At 38.1% G+C, this 23,562-nt stretch overlaps 2 protein-coding genes across 3 annotated transcripts in view; one reads left to right on the top strand and one right to left on the bottom strand.

Annotated features, from left to right (window-relative positions):
- Nucleotides 1–1,669, bottom strand: part of ST7L (suppression of tumorigenicity 7 like) — a 52,330-nt gene extending 50,661 nt beyond the window's left edge. For both annotated transcript variants that reach the window (XR_010067552.1, XM_063297426.1), the window contains exon 1: nucleotides 1,432–1,669. Coding sequence is in view for 1 of the 2 variants with exons in the window: in XM_063297426.1 (XP_063153496.1) it covers nucleotides 1,432–1,630 (199 nt within the window). In the remaining variant the exon portion in view is untranslated. The remainder of the gene's footprint in view (nucleotides 1–1,431) is intronic.
- A 619-nt stretch (nucleotides 1,670–2,288) lies between these two features.
- Nucleotides 2,289–22,714, top strand: CAPZA1 (capping actin protein of muscle Z-line subunit alpha 1). The gene is made up of 10 exons (XM_063297425.1): nucleotides 2,289–2,442; nucleotides 10,416–10,479; nucleotides 12,317–12,368; nucleotides 12,555–12,618; nucleotides 14,144–14,350; nucleotides 14,639–14,718; nucleotides 15,810–15,888; nucleotides 16,770–16,841; nucleotides 18,149–18,211; nucleotides 21,686–22,714. The coding sequence occupies exons 1-10, from the start codon at nucleotides 2,404–2,406 to the stop codon at nucleotides 21,824–21,826; spliced, it is 861 nt and encodes a 286-aa protein (XP_063153495.1). The 5' UTR covers nucleotides 2,289–2,403; the 3' UTR covers nucleotides 21,827–22,714.
- The last annotated feature ends 848 nt before the right edge of the window (nucleotides 22,715–23,562 follow it).

The following is a 23,562-nucleotide window of genomic DNA, read 5'->3' as shown; positions in this document are numbered from 1 at the left end:
GCGACTAAACGAATAAACAACAAATATTTAAAATGGTGGATCTTCCAGGTTTGGGTACCACACAAAGCCTCCAGTAAACTTCCAACCCCAGTTAAGGAGGACTGTATGAAAAAAATAAAAGATAATGCACGTGTCCTTTCTTGCAACTTAGCATATAATGCAAGTACAGCCATAGTCTTTGGGGTTTCACTCTATTCACTGCTCTATTTTTTTTAAAAGAATCAGATCCAGTTAATTGATAATGAACATTTGACAGATCTTGCTCTAATGCCATATAATTAGTAGACTTAGCTTCATGTACAACAAAACAATCTTTCAATGCATTTGAAATGAAAATATGGAAAAAGCAAAAGCCAGTAAATTAACATTAATATTAAGCACTATAAGGCATCCAAGGGAATAATAAACATTGCATTTTGCTTCCATGAGGCAAAAGCTTCCTTTTCCCCCAAGTATCTTTGATCAAACACGCAGAACACTCTCAGTTATCATCCAGAAACAGATTACCATTTTTACCGTTTTACTGTAGATACCTGCTGCTAAGTTTGCAATCCTATGCATAACTTGGTAGTAAAATCCACTGAACTCAACAGGAATATTTTTGGAAAAAAAAAAATCTCATGTGGTAGAAATGCTTTTAACCAGTAACATACAAGAAGGTTTGTTAGTCTCTAATTAAAATAGGTGGATAAGTCTTTAAAAAAGAAAATGTGCTGGGAATGAGAAATGGTTATTAATTTGCCTTGTTCTAATAAAAGTTTAGGAGATGCATATAACTGCCCAGAGTTAAGGTCAGGTTGTTGTTTTTTTTAATGCCACTAGGCTTTTGACAGTTCTTCATGTTAACGTTGTCATCCTTCAGAGCTTACCAAAATGAAAGGATGAGAAAAAGTTTTAAAAAAAACCCAAAGGAAAGAAAAAAAAACACAGGCCCAAATATTTAAAAATAAATTAAATGCCGTGATGAAAAGTGGGGAATTCAAGAGTTTAGATTTCACTGCTAGAAATAATGAGGCCTCTGGAGAGTGGAAGCATTTAAAAATGCACAGTACAAATGTGCAAGAGCTGAAAATGAGAATCAGAAGGAAAAAAATCCTTTGTGATATTACGCTATTTTTTCCTCTAGACTACTTCCCTCAAAATATAACACATAAAAATAAGAGCTGTAGCACCAGCTGTGATCACCAGGACTCAAACCTAGCATGAATGAGTAGAGATAAGATTTCTGATCATGTGCAAAGTTCTAACTGCACTCCAAGACTAGCGATACAAAACTGCAGGGCAGCGACTTGGCAGGCCCGGATGTCTCCCAAAACCGGCTTCCTCGAACCCGAAATTAAGGAGCCCCCCGTGGGTTCCTCTATCCACGCCACCTGATTTCCTTTGCGCCCACAGAGCTGCTTTATAACTCCGGCGCGACCGTCCCCTTACCTGCCACTAAGTTGTCCCGCAGCCGGAGCGGGCCCCGCAAGAAGTAAACGAGACTGAGCGCCCCCAGGAAGCCAAACGACCGCGCCCAAGGCCCGGCCGCCAGCCTCAGTCGCTCCCATCGCCGAGGACAGGGCCCAAGGCCAGCGGACTGGGAGGAAGACGCTGCGGCATCCTCATTCACAGCAACACTCTCCGCCATGACTCCCGCCCTTGGCTTGCTGAGGCCTGGCTGGCTGAGGGAGGCAGGAGGGCGGGGCTAGCCTGGCGGGCCGGCGCGGCCGCTCAGAGCCCTCTGGCGGAAACGGGCGCGCGCAGCGGGCAGGTAGGGAGAGGGGTGGGCGTGCCCGGCCTCCGCCTTGGCCCGGTGAGCGCTCCTGTTCTCCTCCTAGCTCGGATTCTGTCTTTCGGAGGGGCGGCTGTCCGGTTTTGCTCTTTCAACGCTATCATCCCGTGCGCGCTGGTGTTACGGAGAAGCCCCTTTGAATAAAGCGGTATCTTGCCCAGGATATGCTCATACGTTGGAGCTTTTTGATTTTTTTTTTTGATCTGTGAGAAATCAGGACTAATTTGGTTGAGCACAAAGTTTATTGTTTGCGCGCAAACAGGCAATTGGGGACAGAGATTTAAAAAGAAAAGAAAAACAGAATTCATGAAACGCAGCTTTGAGGTTTGGGCCAAAGTGGTTCGATGGAGTTATCCTGTAGGATATGCTAAGCAAAAAGCGGGATTGGGCCACGTTTCAAGAGTTGTTCTCAAACAGGCCTTTTAGGCATCAAATGGCTCTGCACGACGAGAAGTGCCCACAAGTCTCAGTTTTCCACTTCCTAACAAGGCAGTTATCACACACTGAGCAAATGAGACCGAACCGCTCCGCTGACATCCTGCCGGAGAATTGCTGGCTCCGCCCCCAGTCCCCCCGTCCCGGCGTGCCGTGCGCGGGGTGACAGGTGGGGTTAGGCTGAGAGAAGAAAAATGGCCGACTTTGAAGATCGGGTGTCGGATGAGGAGAAAGTAAGACGCCTGGGATGGTTTGGGGTGTGTTCTGGAACAAAGGAGAGATAACATTTCTTCTCTGGGTGTATAGAGGTTTCTTTCACGGGTTTTATTTTTCTTAGCCGGCCTAAGATTCTTGAAACTGAGGAGATTCGTAAGTTTGAGAGGACCATTTTTCTCGGAAAATTAACTGTCAAGAGAATTTTTTTGCTCTTTCTATATTTTCTTTTGTTCCTCCGCTCGATTATTTTTTTCATTAATTAATGGGACATATGGGGAAACCGAGAAACTGCCCTCAGTTTGGTCTCATTCTGTGAACTTTTAGGGGAAATTTTAATTTTACACTAGTGGGATTTAATTATAATTTTCCAATTTGTATTCTAGCTCCGATAGTTCATCCACTAAACACTATGGTTCTGATAGTTATTGAATTTTTGGATTATATTTCAGTGTTGTCTTCCTTGCATGAGATCAGAACAGAATATACCCTTGTCTTCTCTATCAGAATAGCCCTGTGAGGTGGGATGTATGCTCTTCCTCTTTCCTGTGAAAAGACAAATTCTGTGAATATATGTTTCTATGGAGTATACCTGTACTCCAAAAGCAACCTTCATGTGGACAAAATCCTGGATTTCTAGGATTTTTCAAATAATATAGGATTCTTATTTAAAAGTACTGTCCCCTAGCATTTCAGCTTGTATATTATTTAAAATATAAGTACATGATTTTGACCATAGAAGTCCCCAAAAAGATTGACTAGGCTAGCAGGTATTGAAGGTGGAAATTGGGGGTGGTGGTGGAATTCCATTATTTTGGAATACACTACCGTGATATGTGTTTGCCTCTGTCCTTGTTTGAAATAAGCTTCAAAACCTGGATAATTTAGTCTACTTCTAAATGAATGGATGATTAGGTTTACTTTACAAATGGAAATTTTGACCATTCTTGTTTTAAAAGGTTTAATGTTGCAAATTCAAATCTGAACATAGGCAGTTTTTGAGGAAATTGAAAGCAATTTGAAATAAATATTGTTGCTTGTGTATATATATTCCACTGTTGACCCTGGTAAATCTGGTAAACTTTCAAAGCATGTCTCCCCAGAGTCAATGCAGAATCTGTATTTGTGTCTGTATTTGTATACATGATGCTATCCTGAGCAATGGATGGATGGATGGATATAGAAGGCTGAGAAATCAGGCCAGAGGCAATGACAGTTACATTATTAAGTATAGCCATTTATACAGTATTGGAGAGCCCACTGTGAATATGCTGCTGCTACTGGACAAAGATCTGCTAATGCCATCCTCAAATTTTTTTGCTCCAAAGGAGGATACTATGTTCCAGCTGCACTTAATCTCTTTCAGGCAAAGCCACTAGCCCAGCTCCTTTTTGGGACACTGGCTGGCCCCCCAGCTTCTTGTTTCACCTCTTTGGAAACAGTACAATCTAAATTCATCAGAGCAACTCTCCAGATACCTTGTTGTGTCTCTAATGCACATTTACAACTGGCAACAGGTATGATAAAAGTTGAGTCAAGAGTGTGTCTAATTTCCATAAACTTTTGGTTAAAGCTTAACTTTTATCCTCAAGGCCTAGCACCATTAAGTTTCCAGGACAATTTCCAATCCACATGGATCAAGGCTGTAGAATCTAAACTTTCAGATTTAGGCTACTCTCCCTCCTCAGTTCTTAAAATGAACTAAGATCAGGTGAAACAAATTCTGAAGCAAAGGATAAAGGATATGGAGCAGCAAGCAGATCTAGGGAAGGCCTCTGCCTCCCTGTCACCAGTACACAACGTATATATTATCATTGCTGCCAGCTACCTTACACAGCTAGACATACCCAGCCATCAGAGAAATACCCATTGCCCAATATCATGCACTCCCCTCTGCAGTATTGGATGGTAAAAATAAAAAAGTACCATTGGCTGAAAGGCTTTGCCCATATGATTTCAGAGAGGTGGAAAGTATAGAACATGTTCTTTTTTGTTGCCCCTTTTATGGAGATATTCAAACCAGATCCATCCTACCTCTGATTAGTAGACATCCTGGTCACTCAGACTCAGCCTATGCCCAGATGCTGCTCAGAGACAAACTGCCTTTTGTTACAGCACATATGGCTAGGTTTTTTGCAGCAGCACAGAAGATCTATCAGACCCTGATGGGCTAATTTTCCACTACCCAAACATATTTTATGTAACTATAATTCATTTAAATTTTAGATATTATCACTTCTTTGTAATTTTAGATGTTATTATACTTATATCATTTTAGTGTTCATTTTATAATTTAAATACAGACTGCACCCTGGACCTCACTCATAGATGTTAAGGTAAAGGTAAAGGTTTCCCTTGACGTAAAGTCCAGTCGTGTCCGACTCTAGGGGGCGGTGCTCATCTCCGTTTCAAAGCCTTGGAGCCGGCGTTGTCCATAGGACACTTCCGGGTCATGTGGCCAGCATGACTCACGGAACGCCGTTACCTTCCCGCCGAAGCGGTACCAATTAATCTACTCACATTTGCATGTTTTCGAACTGCTTGGTGTGCAGAAGCTGGGACGAGCAACGGGAGCTCACCCCGCCGCGCGGTTTCGAACCACCGACCTTCCGATCGACAGCTCAGCGGTTTAACCCGCAGCGCCACCGCGTACACCATAGATGTTAGTTAGGTTATTTTATAAATGTATCTTAACTTTGTCTTAAATTTTATTTCGTTTATTATCTATTAAGATAGATTTATATATATTCACAGAGCACTCTGCTTTTACTCGTCTACGACCGTAATAAATAAATTGAAATTGCTGCTGATAAACATCCTAATGCAGTATTACATGTTGTGAAATTGCATAAAAATCATTATCCCAACTGATATACTACAACTCAGTGGTTTCCTTGTATATTCCTTCATTCAAAAATGTTACTTTAAGATCACTTATAGCACCCTGAAATGTTCCCTTGTAGATCTGAATATTTCCATTTTAGTTGTTTTATTATTATTATTATTATTATTATTATTATTATTATAATAAAAAAAAGACTGGCCCCTTTGTCATGAACACAAAAGCACTGCTAGCAGATAATGGCAAATACCAGCTGCAAGTATGACCAGATCAGGAAAGCATGCACACAGTTTTTGTAAACGGTAATCCCAGTTATTGATTATTGCCAATCTATGCAATTATTATTTGCTTTTACTTATTTTGCCTACCATAGCAGGTAACAATTTTAAAGACAATAGCATCAAATGAGTTATCATTTCATGTTTGCTCTTTCTGTATAATAACAGTCTCAGATTTGCATTTCATAGATTATATGGAGCTCTGCTAACTTTTACAATGTGTATATGTTGCTTTTGTCAGTTTATAATATTTAATTTAATCTGAATTATATACAATTTATACAATAGGAGCCAAAACTCTTCTCATGTAAAACTTTTGGTGAGTAAGTAATTGCAAGAAAACAAATAGACTGAAGTCTCTGTGAAGGTTGTTATAGGTGTAAGAAGCAATGAACAACATTAGCATTATTTATAATATTTATAATTTATAATTAGCATTATTTATAATATGTTCCATATATTATAAATACAAAAATCTGCAAGAACATTTGTAGATGTCCATGTTTGATAGGTTAGGAATTTGGACATAGAAATTTTATATGATAGCTGTAGGACTGTCAGAATGTGTCAACCACGTGTAACCACATCGGTTAATGAACCATATATCGGTATAATATGCTGATTAGTATATTGCCATTGTATAGCAATAATTTTTGTGCCATGTATTTCTTTGAATGGTAATGTATCAAAGATAGCCTTTTTTGAGACCGACTCAGAGAAGGCTGAAAAGGCAAACAGGTTTGAGCAGGAAAGTTTCAGCTAACACAGCATGTGAAAAAGTACCCAGATGACTTAAAAGAAGACACAACAAGATATGAGAGATTCAGTTCTCATAATAGATTATGGTTCCCCACATAACAGAGAGTTATTTCCTTGGGAATAGAAGAGATAATAACTATCTAGTGGAAAAATACCAAGAAGTCTGAGAGATGACACTGGCCAAACTTTGTTGGACTGGTTAAGCCTTATTGGAAGATAGAGAAATGTATCAGAATTGTGTCCCTTTACAAATATGGTATAGAACAAGCATTCTTTGTGGGCATCCAGATTTGATTCTATTGGAACTTAAATCTGGCCTGGCTGTCTGGCCTGTTGAAAGGAATGCATGGATATGTGAACGAATGGAATTTTTAATTCAAAAAGTGAGCAGTAGAAATACAAGTAAAATGTATTTGTCTCTATGGGTCTAAATCTCTGGATAAAAAATAACAAGTAGCAGTGGAGGTGCTTTATAGCATTCAGTGTGACAGGGCATAATTGCATATCAGCCCCAGGCCTAAAAGTAGTTCCTGGAAGAGTTAGGTATGTCACCTGAGTTTTTTTAATGTGACACAAATACATATATACCAATTGTATTAAAATTAAATCAAATATGTGTCTTGGCTCTATTCACTTGTTTACTCTGGCTCTATCCTACTTTTTGGCTTACAGCGCCCAGCAACCCACTTAAAAACCAAGTGTGCTCCTTGTTTTTTAAAAGATAAACCTCTCTTGGAGAACATATCAGAGTTGTCACTATCCTAATTATTATTTATTAAATTTATATGCTACCCAATTCCCAGCGACTCTGGGCGATTTACAAATGATTTTAAAACATGAAAAACAAGATAACAAAAACAAAGAAGAAGTAGAGGTGGCAGAATAGCAAACTGCATGGAAACAAAAGAAAACAATATAGGTTAAAAAGAAGCTTCATTCATCCACACCAAAGGCCTGGGTGAAGAGCCAGGTCTTAGGCTTGTTTGAAACACTAGTAGGGTTTGGATCTCTAGGGAAACCTCAGAGGGCAGGTGCTGTGACAGCTTAATTTCTAATTCAGGTAGGAGAGTCCCTCTGGTGGGAGGAGATGGGCGGGGACAAATTTAATAAATAAATACATTATAGAATTACACTATTGTGGGCACAATAATATTGACTACCAGGAGTCAGTATGTGTGATGTCTCTGCTCTTACCTATTTTATCGAGATTTGTCATTGCTCTTCTCCCAAGGATTAAGCGTCTTCTGATTTCCTGACTGCAGTCAGCATCTGCAGTAATCTTTGCACCTAGGAATACAAAGTCTTTCACTGCTTCTACATTTTCTCCCTCTATTTGCCAGTTATCAATCAAGCTGGTTGCCATAATCTTGGTTTTTTTGAGGTTTAGCTGCAAGCCAGCTTTTGCACTTTCTTCTTTCACCTTCATCATAAGGCTCCTCAGTTCCTCTTCACTTTCAGCCATCAAAGTGGTATCATCTGCATATCTGAGATTGTTAATGTTTCTTCCAGCCATTTTAACTCCAGCCTTGGATTCCTCAAGCCCAGCATGTCGCATGATGTGTTCTGCGTACAAGTTGAATAGGTAGGGTGAGAGTATACAGCCCTGCCGTACTCCTTTCCCAATCTTAAATCAGTCCGTTGTTCCGTGGTCTGTTCTTACTGTTGCTACTTGGTCGTTTTACAGATTCTTCAGGAGGCAGACAAGATGACTTGGTATCCCCATACCACTAAGAACTTGGCACAGTTTGTTATGGTCCACACAGTCAAAGGCTTTAGAATAGTCAATAAAACAGAAATAGATGTTTTTCTGAAACTCCCTGGCTTTTTCCATTACCAGCGGATATTGGCAATTTGGTCCCTAGTTCCTCTGCCTTTTCTAAACCCAGCTTGTACATCTGGCAATTCTCGCTCCATGAATTGCTGAAGTCTACCTTGCAGGATCTTGAGCATTACCTTACTGGCATGTGAAATGAATGTCACTGTTTGATAGTTTGAACATTCTTTAGTGTTCCCCTTTTTTGGTATGGGGATATAAGTTGATTTTTTTCCAGTCTGATGGCCATTCTTGTGTTTTCCAAATTTGCTGGCATATAGCATGCATTACCTTGACCGCATCATCTTGCAAGATTTTGAGCAGTTCAGCTGGGATGCCGTCGTCTCCTACTGCCTTGTTATTAGCAATGCTTCTTAAGGCCCATTCAACTTCACTCTTCAGGATGTCTGGCTCTAGCTCACTGACCACACCATCAAAGCTATCCCCAATATTGTTATCCTTCCTATACAGGTCTTCTGTATATTCTTGCCACCTTTTCTTGATCTCTTCTTCTTCTGTTAGGTCCTTGCCATCTTTGTTTTTGATCATACCCATTTTTGCCTGGAATTTACCTCCAATGTTTCTAATTTTCTGGAAGAGGTCTCTTGTCCTTCCTATTCTATTGTCTTCTTCCACTTCCGCGCATTGCTTGTTTAAAAATAATTCCTTATCTCTTCTGGCTAACCTCTGGACTTTTGCATTTAATTGGGCATATCTCCCCCTATTGCTGTTGCCTTTTGCTTTCCTTCTTTCTTGGGCTACTTCTAGTGTCCCAGCAGACAGCCATTTTGCCTTCTTGGTTTTCTCTTTCTTTGGGATGTATTTTGTTGCCGCCTCCTGAACAATGTTGGGAACTTCTGTCCATAGTTCTTCCGGGACCCTATCTACTCAGTCCAGTCCCTTAAATCTATTATTCACCTCCACTGCATATTCCTTAGGAATATTAGTGAGCTCATATCTAGCTGATCTGTGGGTCTTCCCTAATCTCTTTAGTCTGATCCTAAATTGTGCAATAAGAAGTTCGTGATTGGAACTACAGTCAGCTCCAGGTCTTGTTTTTACCGACTGTATAGATGTCCGCCACCTTTGGCTGCAAAGGATGTAGTCAATCTGATTTCGGTGTTGTCCATCTGGTGAAGTCCGTGTATAAAGCCGTCTCTTAGGTTGTTGGAAGAGAGTGTTTGTTATGCAGAGTGAGTTGTCTTGGCAAAATTCTATCAGCCTATGTCCTGCTTCGTTTTGTTCTCCCAGGCCATGCTTACCAATTCCAGGTGTCATTTGACTGCCCACCTTAGCATTCCAGTCTCCCGTGATGAAAATAACATCTCTTTTAGGCGTGCTGTCCAGTAGGTGCTGCAGATCCTCATAGAACTGCTCTACTTCAGCTTCTTCAGCATCTGTGGTTGGGGCGTATATTTGGATCACTGTAACGTTAGATGGCTTGCCCTGAATTCGAATTGAGATCATTCTATTGTTTTTTGGATTGTATCCAAGTACTGCTTTAGCCACTTGACTATTAATTATGAAGGCTACTCCATTTCTTCTGTGGTCCTCTTGTCCACAGTAGTAGATCTGGTGGTCATTTGATGTGAAGTGGCCCATTCCAGTCCATTTCAGTTCACTGACGCCCAAAATGTCTATCTTGAATCTTGACATCTCACCAATAACCACATCCAATTTGCCCTGGCTCATAGATCTTACATTCCAGGTTCCAATGGTGTGTTGATCCTTAGAACATCGGATTCGCCGTTCACCACCAGCGCCGTCGGCCGCTAGCCGTCCTTTTGGCTTTGAGCTAGCTGCGTCATTACGTCTGGGGCTAGTTGAACTCATCCTCTGTTCCTCCCCAGTAGCATTTTGACCATCTTCCGACCTGGGGGTCTCATCTTCCGATGGTATACCGACATATCTCTGGTTGTACTGATCCATTTAGTTTTCACGGCAAGAATACTGGGGTGGGTTGCCATTACCTTCCCCAGGGATTGCATTTAGTCTGACCTCTCTGTCACCGTCTTGGGTGGCTCTTCACGGTTTAGCTCATGGCATCATTGAGGTACTCAAGCTCCAGCACCACGACAAGGTAACGATCCTTTGCTGAAGGAGACATGTTATAGAATTGATGAAAACAAGTGATTCATGATTTCTTGGGTGCAACAGTAGAGGACTTTCCATTGGCTACAGGAGCATAGTTTGCTCTTTTGTTTTGTATGCCATGACTTCCCATGCTACAATTATAGCTAACTACCAGTTTAAAAACTATAGAAAAACTTGACGTACTAAACTTATATGATTTCTCCATAGGTGCGTATTGCTGCAAAATTTATCACCCATGCACCCCCAGGGGAATTCAATGAAGTGTTTAATGGTAAGTAAAAGAACGCAATGGTTCTTGATGTTTCTCTGCATTATCATTAGTAAAATATTTATTTATAGCATATAATTTATTTTGTTTTTATCATTTATATTCTTTGTAATCTGCATTGACTCCTGGTTGTTTAAAACAATAAAGCAATATTAAAATAAAGACAGAAATTCAGTAATAATACATTACAGTAATACAAAAGGGGTTCATTTATCCTGCAAACAAATCATCTAGAAAGCTCTGTCTTCATTGGCTTCTGGAAGGCCATTAGATTTAGAATACCTGTATTAGAAAATAATGAATCATTTAAGGCTTTTGCAGTTTCTCTTGGTGGGTTAAATGATGTTGACATTCAAAAGTTGGGAACATGTTAGGAATCTCACTCGTGTATTCTTAGTACCTAAAAAAGCATGACATTGTTTGGCAGTGTTCTCTTGTATTTGAAATTTTCTTGAATCTGGTGCTTTTTCATATGCTCACTAAAACTGTATGGATGTTCTTTTATAAAGAATATCTGGGTTTTTGCCCTTAGGCGACCTGGAAATATTTTAAGTAAACATATTTCTACTGCCAAACATTTGCCTTTCAATCATTTCTTTCCTGAGAGTCACAAGATAGATTTTTCATGTTACACATGCATTGCTGCAGTACAAATTCTGTACTGCAGCAATGTCAGTTTTTGTGGATCTGGACTCTAGACAAGAGCTGGCTGCTCAATTTAGCCAGTCTGATCCAGACTGCCTTCACTCTCTATTTCTGAACTTCTGCTCTTACTACTATCTGTGCACGATATATTTAATATATTATTCTGCCTTTTTCCTGAGGACCTCATGAAGTCATACATTATTCTCTCCCTCACAGTACTATTAATTTTACAGTCACATTTTTTTTGAAATTGGCTGAGAAATCATGAATGGTAATTCTATGACCTTTGAGAAGCTGAGAGGGATTTTATTCAGAATTGCCCCACTTCTAGCCTGCTTTGCCCAATTGGTGTTCTTTAGCTTTCTTATGCACTGTTCCATAATGACCTGTTTTTCTGGCAGGGCATAAGAGAACTGCTAAGGTAGAAACCTACTATGTTGGCCTGCAGTTTAGGGCTTGCCTAGGAGAAGAATGGTGAAGCTATATGTACTTCCTTGCAGCTGGCTGAACGATTCAGTGATGCCAGTGCAAAAGTACACTGGGAGCTTTTGCCCTCAGTAGCACATAAAGACAAACTAAACTATCCAAGTAGTTTTCATTTTTATCCATTTTTCTTCAACCTTCTATATGTCTGTCAGTGTTTATCAGAACTTTTTGGAATCATTTATATAAATGCAAAATCTTATATCTGGATACCAGGCCTCTTGCATGCTCATTTCTTGGAATAAAAACATTAAATTTCTGTCACAGCAATCGAATATTAATAGTGTTTAGCTTTTTTTTTTCTTTAGTTCAGTTCTATTTGAAAATGAATACATGTTAATATACACATTATGTTTATATTCCTTTTAGTATATTCTTCTTTAAAACCTAACTTTCAGAGCAGATTTCAGTGAGAGAAATATAGTCTCCACAAAGTATATGTGAATCATGAAAACATTCTATAAGGAAGCAATAGTTTTCATATGTAAGTCTACAGAATTTCCTTTTAAGCACCCTTTCTATTTTTGTGTTCACTTCTTGTATGTTTCTAAGAGCAGCTTACATGTTCCTACTGAGAAGAATGATTCCTGTTAAAAACAATATACAGTATGCTAATCAACTTCTTACTCAGACATGAATCTGAATGCCAGTAGACACTGCTTCAAAGCCATAGTACTCTTGCTAATCTGTATGAAAATTTTCTTTTCCTTAGATGTTCGTTTGCTGCTTAACAATGACAACCTTCTTAGGGAAGGGGCAGCCCAGTAAGTACTATGAAGCTATAATTGTACTGTCAGTGTAAACCTGAAGTTTTTAATGTCGTTTTTTTCCTGCAGTAGCAAAATATTAATTCAAGGCCATAGTTTTATAAATACTTTGAAGAATGTGGGGCTATGTACCTATTTTTCTATAGAATCAGAAGCTAATATTTGCTTATCTGTTTCTGACAGTGCATTTGCACAGTATAATATGGATCAGTTCACTCCAGTGAAGATAGAAGGATATGATGATCAGGTAAATTGTAATTATTCTTGCTATCTTCTGTAGTGTTTGCTCATTGAATTTTGGGACAGTAAGATGTCTTTCAATAGAAATATGTATAGAAAGTAACAGTTATACACCAAATGAATTCTTTTTTTCCTTGTCCCTGCCAATTTTCATGTTTCCAATCCAACAAAATGTCAGAAAGAAATAATGGCTAGTCAATGGGATAACTCTCCCAAACTAGGACAGAATAGGGCCAGATTTGGTATGGAGAGAGAAGCTAGCAAAAGAAAGTTCAGATCTGAAAACAAGCTAGATCCTGCTGGGAGCTGCTGAGAAAAAAAAATCAGAAATAAATGTCTTAAGTTTCCTGGTGTCATGACCCTGAGCAGAGCTGTTATTAAAGAATAGAAAAGAATTTCAGCAGCTATGATCCTCATACTTCCCCAGCCTTGTTATACCTAAAGAATCTTGACTGTCCCATAAAATGCTGACCTGGGGGGTGTTGTTCATATTACATCTTTGTGTTAGGTTATAATGGAATTTTTAGTATTACCCTGCATTTTAACATGCTATATCACCATGAGGTACTCTGTTAAGAAATGGGAGAATGTTGAAGAATCAGCATGTAGAGGAACAAATACGTGCTTTGCTGTAAGTACAAGCTCAGCTTAGGTATCCTTTGCCCTCCTCCAATACCCTTTATTAACTTTTTGTTCCAGTGTCATACTGAGTATTCATGATAGTGACAGGAATGTACTATGGCTGTTTCAATGCCTATAGGCTGCAGCATTTTGGATAAATGTGTAGGGATGCAATACTATCCTGAAGTCTCTCTAGGCCTGATGATTAAATTAAGAAACAGTAACAAAAAAGTGAGCATAGAAAGAGGAGGGCTGATAGACCAAAGGGAAAAATAACTGCAGCATGAGAGCTCGGCATAGATAAGGATGATCATGATGGCAAAGGGGAGGTTTGGTCCTATTAATGTACTTTTTATTAAACTTGAGTTGAAAAGGAATAGAATGCTTCCTGTTCAAAGAGAAATCAAATCTTTCAAGGAATCTCTTCCTTGCGAAACAGATAATCAGGCACGGAACTAATTCATTCGTATGGTTCTTAAGGAGAGAGACACTGTGTTCTGAATCTGTTTAGGAATTGGATTGCACAGTATTTCTATGAGGTTCTCCTTTAATTTGTAAAGTGACAAAGAATCATTTATGCCCAGAAGTGATGGCTTGATGTAAATTAATTGTGCTGAACAGAGGTTTCCAATTAGGAAGCAGGGAAACCATTTCTTATTGTGCTTTTTAAGCTGTTTACCTTATATCATAGGATCATAGAAATTAATCTGTCACAGAGATAGTAGGAATTAAACATAAATCCTGTTTTGAGCAATAGTAATTTCTGCCTGGAGTGTCACAGTGAATTATACCCTCCTTTGAATAATCTGTGGAGTTTGGAATATTTTCAAAACAGGAAAATCTCTATTTTGTTTTAAAGTTTACCTGAAACAGAAGACAAACTTGTTGTGGGTTTCTTTTTCTTTCATCAGGTCTTAATCACAGAACATGGTGACCTTGGTAACAGCCGATTTTTAGACCCGAGGAACAAGATTTCCTTTAAATTTGATCATTTGAGGAAGGAAGCAAGCGATCCCCAGCCAGAAGACATAGATACAGCACTAAAGTCCTGGAGGGATGCCTGTGATAATGCATTAAGAGCATATGTGAAAGATCATTATCCACATGGCTTTTGTACCGTTAAGTATACAACTCTTCTTACGTTGAAACTTTTCCTTATATTAATTATTTTGACTTATAGAGTCAGAGTTATTAAAAACTTGCTTTTATAAAGTTGGAATCAGCCATATAAAAATATATTCATTTATAAATTGCCTACTAGAGCAAAGACATGTAACTTTTTCCAGGCCAGGGCCATACTCACACCAAAAAGTGTTTCCCATCTGTCTTCCATAACAGCTAAATCATTGGATTTGCAATGTGTGTTTTTTTTTTTAATTGATGTAAATATTTTTCTTTGAAAATAGGTTTATAGTAAAACTATAGATGGACAGCCAACAGTTATAGCTTGCATCGAGAGTCACCAGTTTCAACCCAAAAATTTCTGGTAAATATGTCTGTAATTCTTCTCTTTAATTCATACTCAGCACAAAGCTCTCCTTACTATTAAAAAAACTATATGCTTTCAATTAATTGGCCATAATCCTTAGAACCTTAAAGCTCTCAGCAAATTAATTTTTTCTTTAGGCCATATGACAAATTATATTAAGGAAATATTTGTATATGATATACATAAAAGTGCAAATGATATCAGTAAGGGATGGGCAGTTTATAATTACTGAAAAAATGGGGAGGTGAATTTAACCCTGATCCAATTAACCTGGAATTTGCATTGAGAAGAAATATTCTGTTGGGTGCATACATTCATCTCCCCTATCTCTTATGATCCCAGTAACAGTAAATCCTTACATTGCAGTAGGTAAACATGTACCTCCAAGATGTTTTGACAGCTACTTCTAAAAGCCCTACTCAGTATTGCTGGAGTTTATGAAATATGAAAATTGTAATCAAAACAGCTAGAGAGTATCAATATTGCCTATCCCTGTCCAAATGAATGAAATTTGCCTTTTCAAAAATCTGTGTGCTAAGAGGCATCTAATTCAAATTTAGTAGAATTGGGATAAAAATGAAATACAGGTAGTCTTCATTTAGCGACTGCCTCATTTAGTGACCATTTGCAGTTATGACGGTACAGTTAAGCCATTGAGTATTGGTCCAAAAAAAGCACATTTGTATTCTTTGATGCCTGTTTCATTATAATAAATAAAAACAGCTGCCCACCATTCCTTGTAAGAAGATAGATCAAGTCTGTGAATAATTTTTATATGCTTATCTTTTTAGATACTGGGTATTATATGGTCTTTTGTGATGATATGGGTGCCTAAATAGATAAATAATGCATTGTGAGAAGTGCCATAATCTTATGAAATATCTCATGACATTTGGAGGCATTTAAAATTATTTTTTCAGTCCTGCATATGCCATTTGAGGGCAAAGAGGTTGCTACAGTATCTATGGACTCTAGGAGGCTCTGCATTGAAAAGAAGAGCATCTTATTAACCTGAAAACCATTTAGAGGGAGTAATTCTCAGCCCTTTCCCTCATTCCTATAAATCTTGTAGTCTCTGTTTTTGGTAGGAATGGACGCTGGAGATCAGAATGGAAATTTACCATCACCCCACCTACAGCTCAAGTGATTGCAGTGCTCAAGATCCAGGTTTGTTAAGCTACACAGAAACCATACCAATAAACTGCTTCCAAAATTTGATTCTCTCAAATAGGAAATTGCATGCCTACCTTAAGGACAAGGTTCTTTTAGGCTTATGTAAACAGTGTGTACAACAACTTAGAATATGCCATTGTTTGCACCTTAGTATGAGGATAAGAGTAATGAATTATAAGGCCTCTTCTAAAACTTAATGCTTATTCTGCCATATCAATATTATTTAAATAGAGAATAACTGGCTTTAACGAGATAAGGGCTTTGTATTATGAATTTATTATTATACAATGAGCTGTTTGAAAGATGAACGCATAATGTGTATTTCCTCCTGTTGGCTTGGTAATTTACAATTGGTTCTTTCTCAGCAAAGCTTTCTTGTATGGCTTGATTAGCTATACCACAAAGCCTTGCTCACTGCTACAGGTTTGTCATTGCTTACATAACATTATCTGGAAATAGCCTAGTCCATTTAAAAATAGTAAGACCCTTGGAAAATAAATTTGGTTTGTACTTTCTCATTGCTAAAAAGTTGTTTTATGATAAATTAAGATAGTTGCACAATATGGACCTGTGTAACTTTTGTGCAATTTAACTGAATTTTTATAAATAATGTGCAAATGTTTAAAAGTCCATTGAATATAAATTAATGAGATTTTTTTAAAGGTAATGTATTATTTTTACAAATGAATAAAAATATCCTCTATATCATCAGTCTGCATAACTTGAAATAAGACCATTTAGTGCTATCAAAACTTGACCAGAAGCATCAAGGAAAAGATTCTTCTCTTTAAGATAGGAAGGAAAACAGGCTCTTGTCCCTGTACAGTAGTTAATACAAAGAGCTTCCAATCCTCAATGGTTTCATTTTAATATAGGTGCATTATTATGAAGATGGTAATGTGCAACTGGTTAGCCACAAAGACATACAGGAGTCTGTAGCAGTTTTGGTAAGTGGGACAATTTACTTAATAGTTCATTATTTTGCTGTTTTCCTACATGCAATTATCCTTTCAAATGTAGGAATCTTCATGAAGTGATTATTCAGTAATGGATAGCATTTTGCTTAGGGAGAAAATGCTGTGCTGGATGTACTTTACTTCAGAATGTGAAGTAATTTCTGCATTTCAGAAGTGACTTTTCTCTCCATCAGAAAATTAAAGCTTTGTTTGTGTGCTGTCTTTTGAAGAGTGCTCTATAATCAAAAGCTGTTGGTTTCCCAGCTGCCTCCTCTCCTTTGAGTCTGCAATGGTAAAACCTTCCTTCCTTCCTTCCTTCCTTCCTTCCTTCCTTCCTTCCTACCTACCTACCTACCTACCTACCTACCTACCTACCTACCTACCTACCTACCTAGGCTTCTCCTGTAGATGAAATCCTATGTAGTCAATTTATCAGCCTCCATGGAAGACAGGGGTTTAGGCTATGGTTCCTGTGCCATTAGATTGCATGGAGTAACTTTCCTACATTATGTAAACAGGCCTTCTTGAGGTGGGAATATACTGTGGATACTGACTATCCTGTAGATTACTCCAACTCATGTGGTGCTCATTTTTTTAGCAAATGCTAAAAGAGAAATCAAGCATTTTCAGAAAAACTAAAAGAACAACTTTAACAGCAACCTGCACTTGTACTATGAATATATTTTATGAAAAAAGAATTACTGCAGAGTAATAATCAGAAAAAGCCAGAAACATGTTAATTAAGGCACACTAGATCATTTGCTAGTATATTTATAATGATCATTGTGTCACAGGGTGAGTCAAGGTGGTACACCAGTTAAGGTGTTGGACTAGATATTATTGAACTGAGAAAAATCAAGTTCAAATCTAAATTACTTTCACCCAAGAAACTCACTGGAGTTACACCCACGCTGTACATCTGGATTTCAGTTTATACCACAGATCCTTCCTATCTTCCATTCTACAAGATCCCTGAACTAGGACAATTTTGGAAGAGGAAAGGGGGAGTTGTATTAATTGATAGTTATTCTGTGAGAAATTGGGCAAAATTGGTTTTCACCCAGACACTTACAAAATACAAATCTATTATGCAATAATGTTTGAAAGATTCTGCAGTTTACATTACTCCAAACTAAATTTACAATTTTCATCCAAAACCTAAGACCTGTGGCACCAAGTTCAGTTCAAAATTTGGGAATATGTATTCCTTATGCCATAAAATTGAACTTAGAAAACATCAAACATTTCTAAAGAATCATACAGTGTGATAGGCTAATGGTTGCATTTTGTTTTCATAGAATGATGTCCAAACAGCAAAAGAATTTATTAAGATCATAGAACAGGCAGAAAATGAGTATCAGGTAAGATAAACTGAACTATTCTTCTTGTTGTTATTAATATTATTATTATGAAAATGCATTTTCAATCACATTCCATTTGCTTTAGAGATGTCTGTTGTGGGGAGGAAATATAGAGAATTTATTTCTTTCCATCCCAGAATTTCTGTGCTCGGTGGATACAATCACCACAGTAGGCAACAGTATACAATTGAACAGTTGCACGAGTTGATTTACTCAAAGCTTCAATACAGCTGGCCCTTTAATACATTTCTCAAGTCTGGCACAATTAATTAGAAGTGCACCTTGCTGGTCAACATGTGTTTCCCAAATAGGTTATCTAAATTAGTAATCAGATACTAATGCCACTAGTCACGCCCAATTCCAGATCATTAAAAATTACCAGTTCTAGGACAGAACCCTGGGGGATCCCACTCGTTACATTCCTCATTATGAAAAATGTCCTTTTACACCTGCTCTTTGTTTTCTGTTCTTTAGCAGTTGCTTAGCCAGAAGAGGAGCTGCCCTTTTATTCCATGGCTGTTAGGCTTACTGAGAAGTCTTTGATGAGGGTCTTTATCAAAGGTTTTTTGAAAATCTAAGTAGATTATGTGTACTGGCTTATCCTTATCCATGTGTTTATTAGCACCCTCAAAAAACTCTAGTAAATTAGTAAAACAGGACCTCTTGTTAGTGAAGCTTTGTTCGGTTGTGTTTCCAAATGTTTGGTAATTTTATCTTCAATAGTAGTTTCCACTGTCTTCCCTGAAACAGATGTTAAGCTGACAGCCCTATAATTTCTTGATCTCCCTGTTAGCTCTTCTTAAAAATTGGAGTTATGGTGGCCACCTTCCAGTCTTCAACTACACAGGCTGAGCGTAGAGACAGGTTGCATATTTTAGTTAGAAGATCCACAATCTCAGCTTCAAGATCCTTAATAACCCATCAGGGCCTGGTGATAGAAGCCATCAGGGCCGGGTGATTTGTTGATGTACAGTTTGTCAATAAGGCCTAGCACTTCTTCTCTTGTGACCACTATATGGCTCAGTTCTTCTGATTCCCTTCCTAAGAAAGGGGCTCAGGGATCTCCTCCAATTTTTCTCCTGTGAAGATAGAAGCAAAGAATTCATCTGGCTTCCGGGCAATTTCCTTTTCTCTTCTTAATGTACCTTTGACTCCTTCTTCATCCAAGGGACCAACAGCCTCCATGGCTAGCTTCCTGCTTCTAATGTATTTGAAGAATCTTTTATTTTCTTCACAGTTTTGGCAATATGCTCCTCAAATTTTATTTTTGCCTCCCTCACTGTCTCTTCGCATTTCTTTTGCCAGAGTTTATGCTCCTTTTTGTTTTCTTCATTAGGATAGGTTTCTACTTTCTAAAAACTTTCTTGATCCTAATAGCTTCCTTTACAGTGCTAGTCAACCATGCAGGCCTCTTCTTGGACATTGGGGCCATTTTCCTAATTTTAGGAATACATTGTCTCTGAGCCTCTATTATTGCAGTTTTAAACAACAGCCAAACTTTCTGGAGGAACCTTGCCTCTTTGACCTTCCTTTTCATGAGTCTTCTCAATTTTGAGAAGTTCCCTTTTTGAAGTCAAATATGACTGTGTGGGACTTGTTATGTTGGTTATCACTTCTTTGAATGTTGAATTTTATTGCATTACGGTCACTATTTTTAATCAACTACATATATTTCTCACACCAAGTCCTGAGCACCTTATAGTACCTAAGAGTTTTACCTCTCTGTCATGGTTTGAATGATCGTTCACCCAGTCAATCTGTGGATAATTGAAATCTTCCATTATTATAAGACTTCTTTTTCAGGATGCCTCTCTGATTTCCCGCTCCATTTCTAGATCTCTTTGAGCATCCTGGCTAGGGGGAATCGTATAACATCCCCAGTACAATATTAGCCTACCTTTATGACCTGATATTTCTACCCTGAGTGATTCTGTTGAATGTTCTGCCCCTTTGGGGATGTCAAGATAATTTGATTCACTGGTCTCTTTTACATACAAGCAACACCTCCTTCACCACACCTCTTCCTATCTTTCCTATACAGTTTAATTGAATCCCACCAGGTTTCAGATATCTGTATTCTAGGATCAGGCATTCCAGTTCACCCATTTGGCCTGGAAGCCCCCAGCATTCATATACAAACACTGGTGCACAGCATTTTTCACTTATTCTTTTGATTCTTTTGGTTTGTGCCACGTTCCTATGTTTCATTCGGCCTTGTTGAATCATCATCACAACTGACTACATTATCCTCTCCTATTTCTATCACCTCCCCTTTAGAACAGACACAATTCTTTTCAACTCCTTCTCCATACATCTCCCCAGAGGCTTCCAACAGTGTCCAGATTTGAAATACTTAGCACACTTCTAAGTCTTTTAATTTATTTTTATATGGTATTTCTTTCATAATTGAATTGAAGGTAGCTTGCACAGGGCTCACAAGTATGTTTTCATTGTAGCATTTATCTGCTAAGCAAAATAATTTTTTTAAACTTTGCCACACATTGTTTAAAAGTTGTATTTGATTTTGTAATTTGCATAATATGACTGAAATTTGAGATTATAGTTCTAAGTGATGACTTCTGTACAAAGCAACATTGATAGCAAGGGAACATTTTACCTTCAACAGGGAGACTCCTTTCTCTTCTCTCCCCATGATTTGTGAGAAATATCAGAACTAGCTTCTTAGGTCCCAGTATTTGTTACACAACTTTTACAGAAGATTGATACAGGATTTTTCTTGATAAATAATTCTGAAGCTCTCAAAAGATGATAATTGAATCACTAAAGTTTGATGATTGCCCATTGGATAGTTTGTTTCTTATTGAAAATGTTAGTGCTGGTTGTTAATCTGTAGTAAACTGGAATTGTAAAAATGCATCAGTCATATACATTATAGTTACTCTCCAGAACACCTTAGGGCAGTTTCTCAACCTTGGCAACTTCAAGCTGTTTGGACTTCAACTCCCAGTATTCCCCAGCCAGCTGTGCTGGGAGTTGAAGTCCACACAGCTTGAAGTTGCCAAGGTTGAGAAACACTGCCTTAGGGTGTCACTGTGTTTGATCTAATGGCCAAGCTACATGCAGTGGGAGCAGATTAGTTATAGAAAAAGGGTGAGAACAGGACTGGATAATTTCAGGTGACAGTTTTTCAGGAAAAAGAAATGTACCGTGCCATCCATAGGCTAACCTTTTCTCAGTTCAGGCAGTGGCTCTCTGCCTCTGAGCATGAGAATATGGGATTATTTGGAAAGGGATGCCAGTACTCCTTTTTCTGCACTGGGAATGATCTAATGTTTAGCTTTCTAGTCAGGAGTATGCACTGAGGAAGTAAAGAGGATGTGCTTTTATCTTGCTTTGACTAATCCGGCAATGTGTATAGAGGGATGAGTTAAAATCTATTAATAGTTAATCAGTATAGATTGTAAATGTGTACATTTTGAAATTCTAACCTCTAGCCCACTGAATTATTTGCAGACAGCAATCAGTGAAAATTATCAGACAATGTCAGACACCACATTCAAAGCCTTGCGTCGCCAGCTGCCAGTTACCCGTACCAAAATTGACTGGAACAAAATCCTCAGCTACAAGATCGGCAAAGAAATGCAGAATGCCTAAGAGCAGAGATGCTCTGGGAAATATTAGCATGCAAAATAAACAAAGCAAATATGGTCCTTTGCCAAGTAGGTGGGTTTCCTGAAATTGGCATTTGTCTAGGGCTTTTGGCGTTAACAGGTTTTATAGCCTTACAGAGGACTGTTAGAGACATAACGTTTTGTTTGTGTATGTTCCTGCCTTGAAAACATCTGGTGTAAGTGTTACAGTGTATTTCCTAGTAGGCTTTCTTCATGTAGCCACTTTGGGATCAGTACTATCAGTCCTTGTATTTGCTGAAAAATGTCTTCACTAAAAGAGTCTTTCTAGAAATGCAGGCTGGTAATATTGGGCTTACAGTACCAGTACTTTTGCCAGCATAAGGTATTATATTCAGTTTAAGAGAAATGCTGGCAGCTTTATGGTGTTGCATTGCACCAGATTCAACTTTTCCTTGCTTTCCCTCCCTCATAACTGCCAGTCACCAACTAGCAATATCTTCTAGGCTTAGCATTTTCATGTTTGCAAAGCGTTTACAAGACTCTTCCCAGAAATGCCAAGAAGGCCAGGTCTTCTTAAATGCTGTTTTTGGGGATGGTTGTTTTTGTTTTTTAAATCCAAAGACTTGAGCCTCATTTTCTTCAAGTAAACTATTTTTCTCATTTGTATTCCTGGAAGTACGGTTAATATAAATATCTGCATTTTTACAGGATGGGTCCTCCATTTTTCTTAATACTTGTCTGCTGCTCAGATACTTGTTTAGATGAAGAAGAAATTACAGAAATGAAATGCTGTAAATGTTTAAATATTGGATTTATTGTGCTTTAATGCTTTGTGGCAAGCTGATGGTATTTGCATCAGAAATGTATGAATGGATATGTCTAAGTGAGTCAATAAAATATTTGCACCAAGGCATATTCTAGAGTTTCTAGTTTATTTCAGGATACTTGGAGAAATTTGCTTCATTATTAATATTTGCATATCCCAATATATTAAATTGGGGGTAATTAAACCATAATATGCAGCTCAAATATTCCTCCTTTGGAGAGGAAAACAGGCAAAAATATTTTAGTGTTTTACCTAAAATTATTTCTTCATGGTTTTTAAAATTTATTTCTCCCCAAGTATGCAGGATTTATTAGCTATAACTCTAGTTCCAAGCTGGCTTATGATTCTGTCTTGTTCACAAACTATAAAGCATGATACTGGGCTCATATATAACGCTAAGCTATCTTACCCACTTTTATAGGCAGGAGAAAGAAAATAGGAACAAATAGGTTGCAAGCTGTAGAATGCAGCTTGGACATATTGCCTGTTATCTCACAATATAGTAATGTATAAGGTTTGAATAATGCAACTGCAGATTCTTTTCCCCTTCCCCTACCCAGGAATGTATGCTGAGAAGGTGATTTATGGCCTTCAGAAATAGTCATAGGAAGACTAAACTATACCTTATTGAGATAAGCTATAATAACAGCATCTTGCAAGTCTACCTGTGTTTTCCTTTCTTTCCCTCTCATATCCCAGGATGTCATCTTCAATGGCTTTTGTAGTTCTTGAATTAAAACTGGCTCAGTTGACCTTGTATCACTGCTGGTGAAGCTTCTAATCCCAATATCATTGAGGGTGAAGAGAGGCCAAATGGTATTGCGTAGTCACACCATAGAGTCCTCCCATGACTATTTCTGAAGGCTATAAATCACCTTCTCAGTATACATGTGATCAAAGAGACCCCACAGGATGAGTGATTATTGGGTTTA

This window comes from Candoia aspera, chromosome 3 (genome assembly GCF_035149785.1).
Source record: "Candoia aspera isolate rCanAsp1 chromosome 3, rCanAsp1.hap2, whole genome shotgun sequence".
Lineage (NCBI taxonomy): Eukaryota > Metazoa > Chordata > Lepidosauria > Squamata > Boidae > Candoia > Candoia aspera.
The sequence above is the reverse complement of the archived record's forward strand: the minus strand, read 5'-3'. Positions and strand labels throughout refer to the sequence as shown.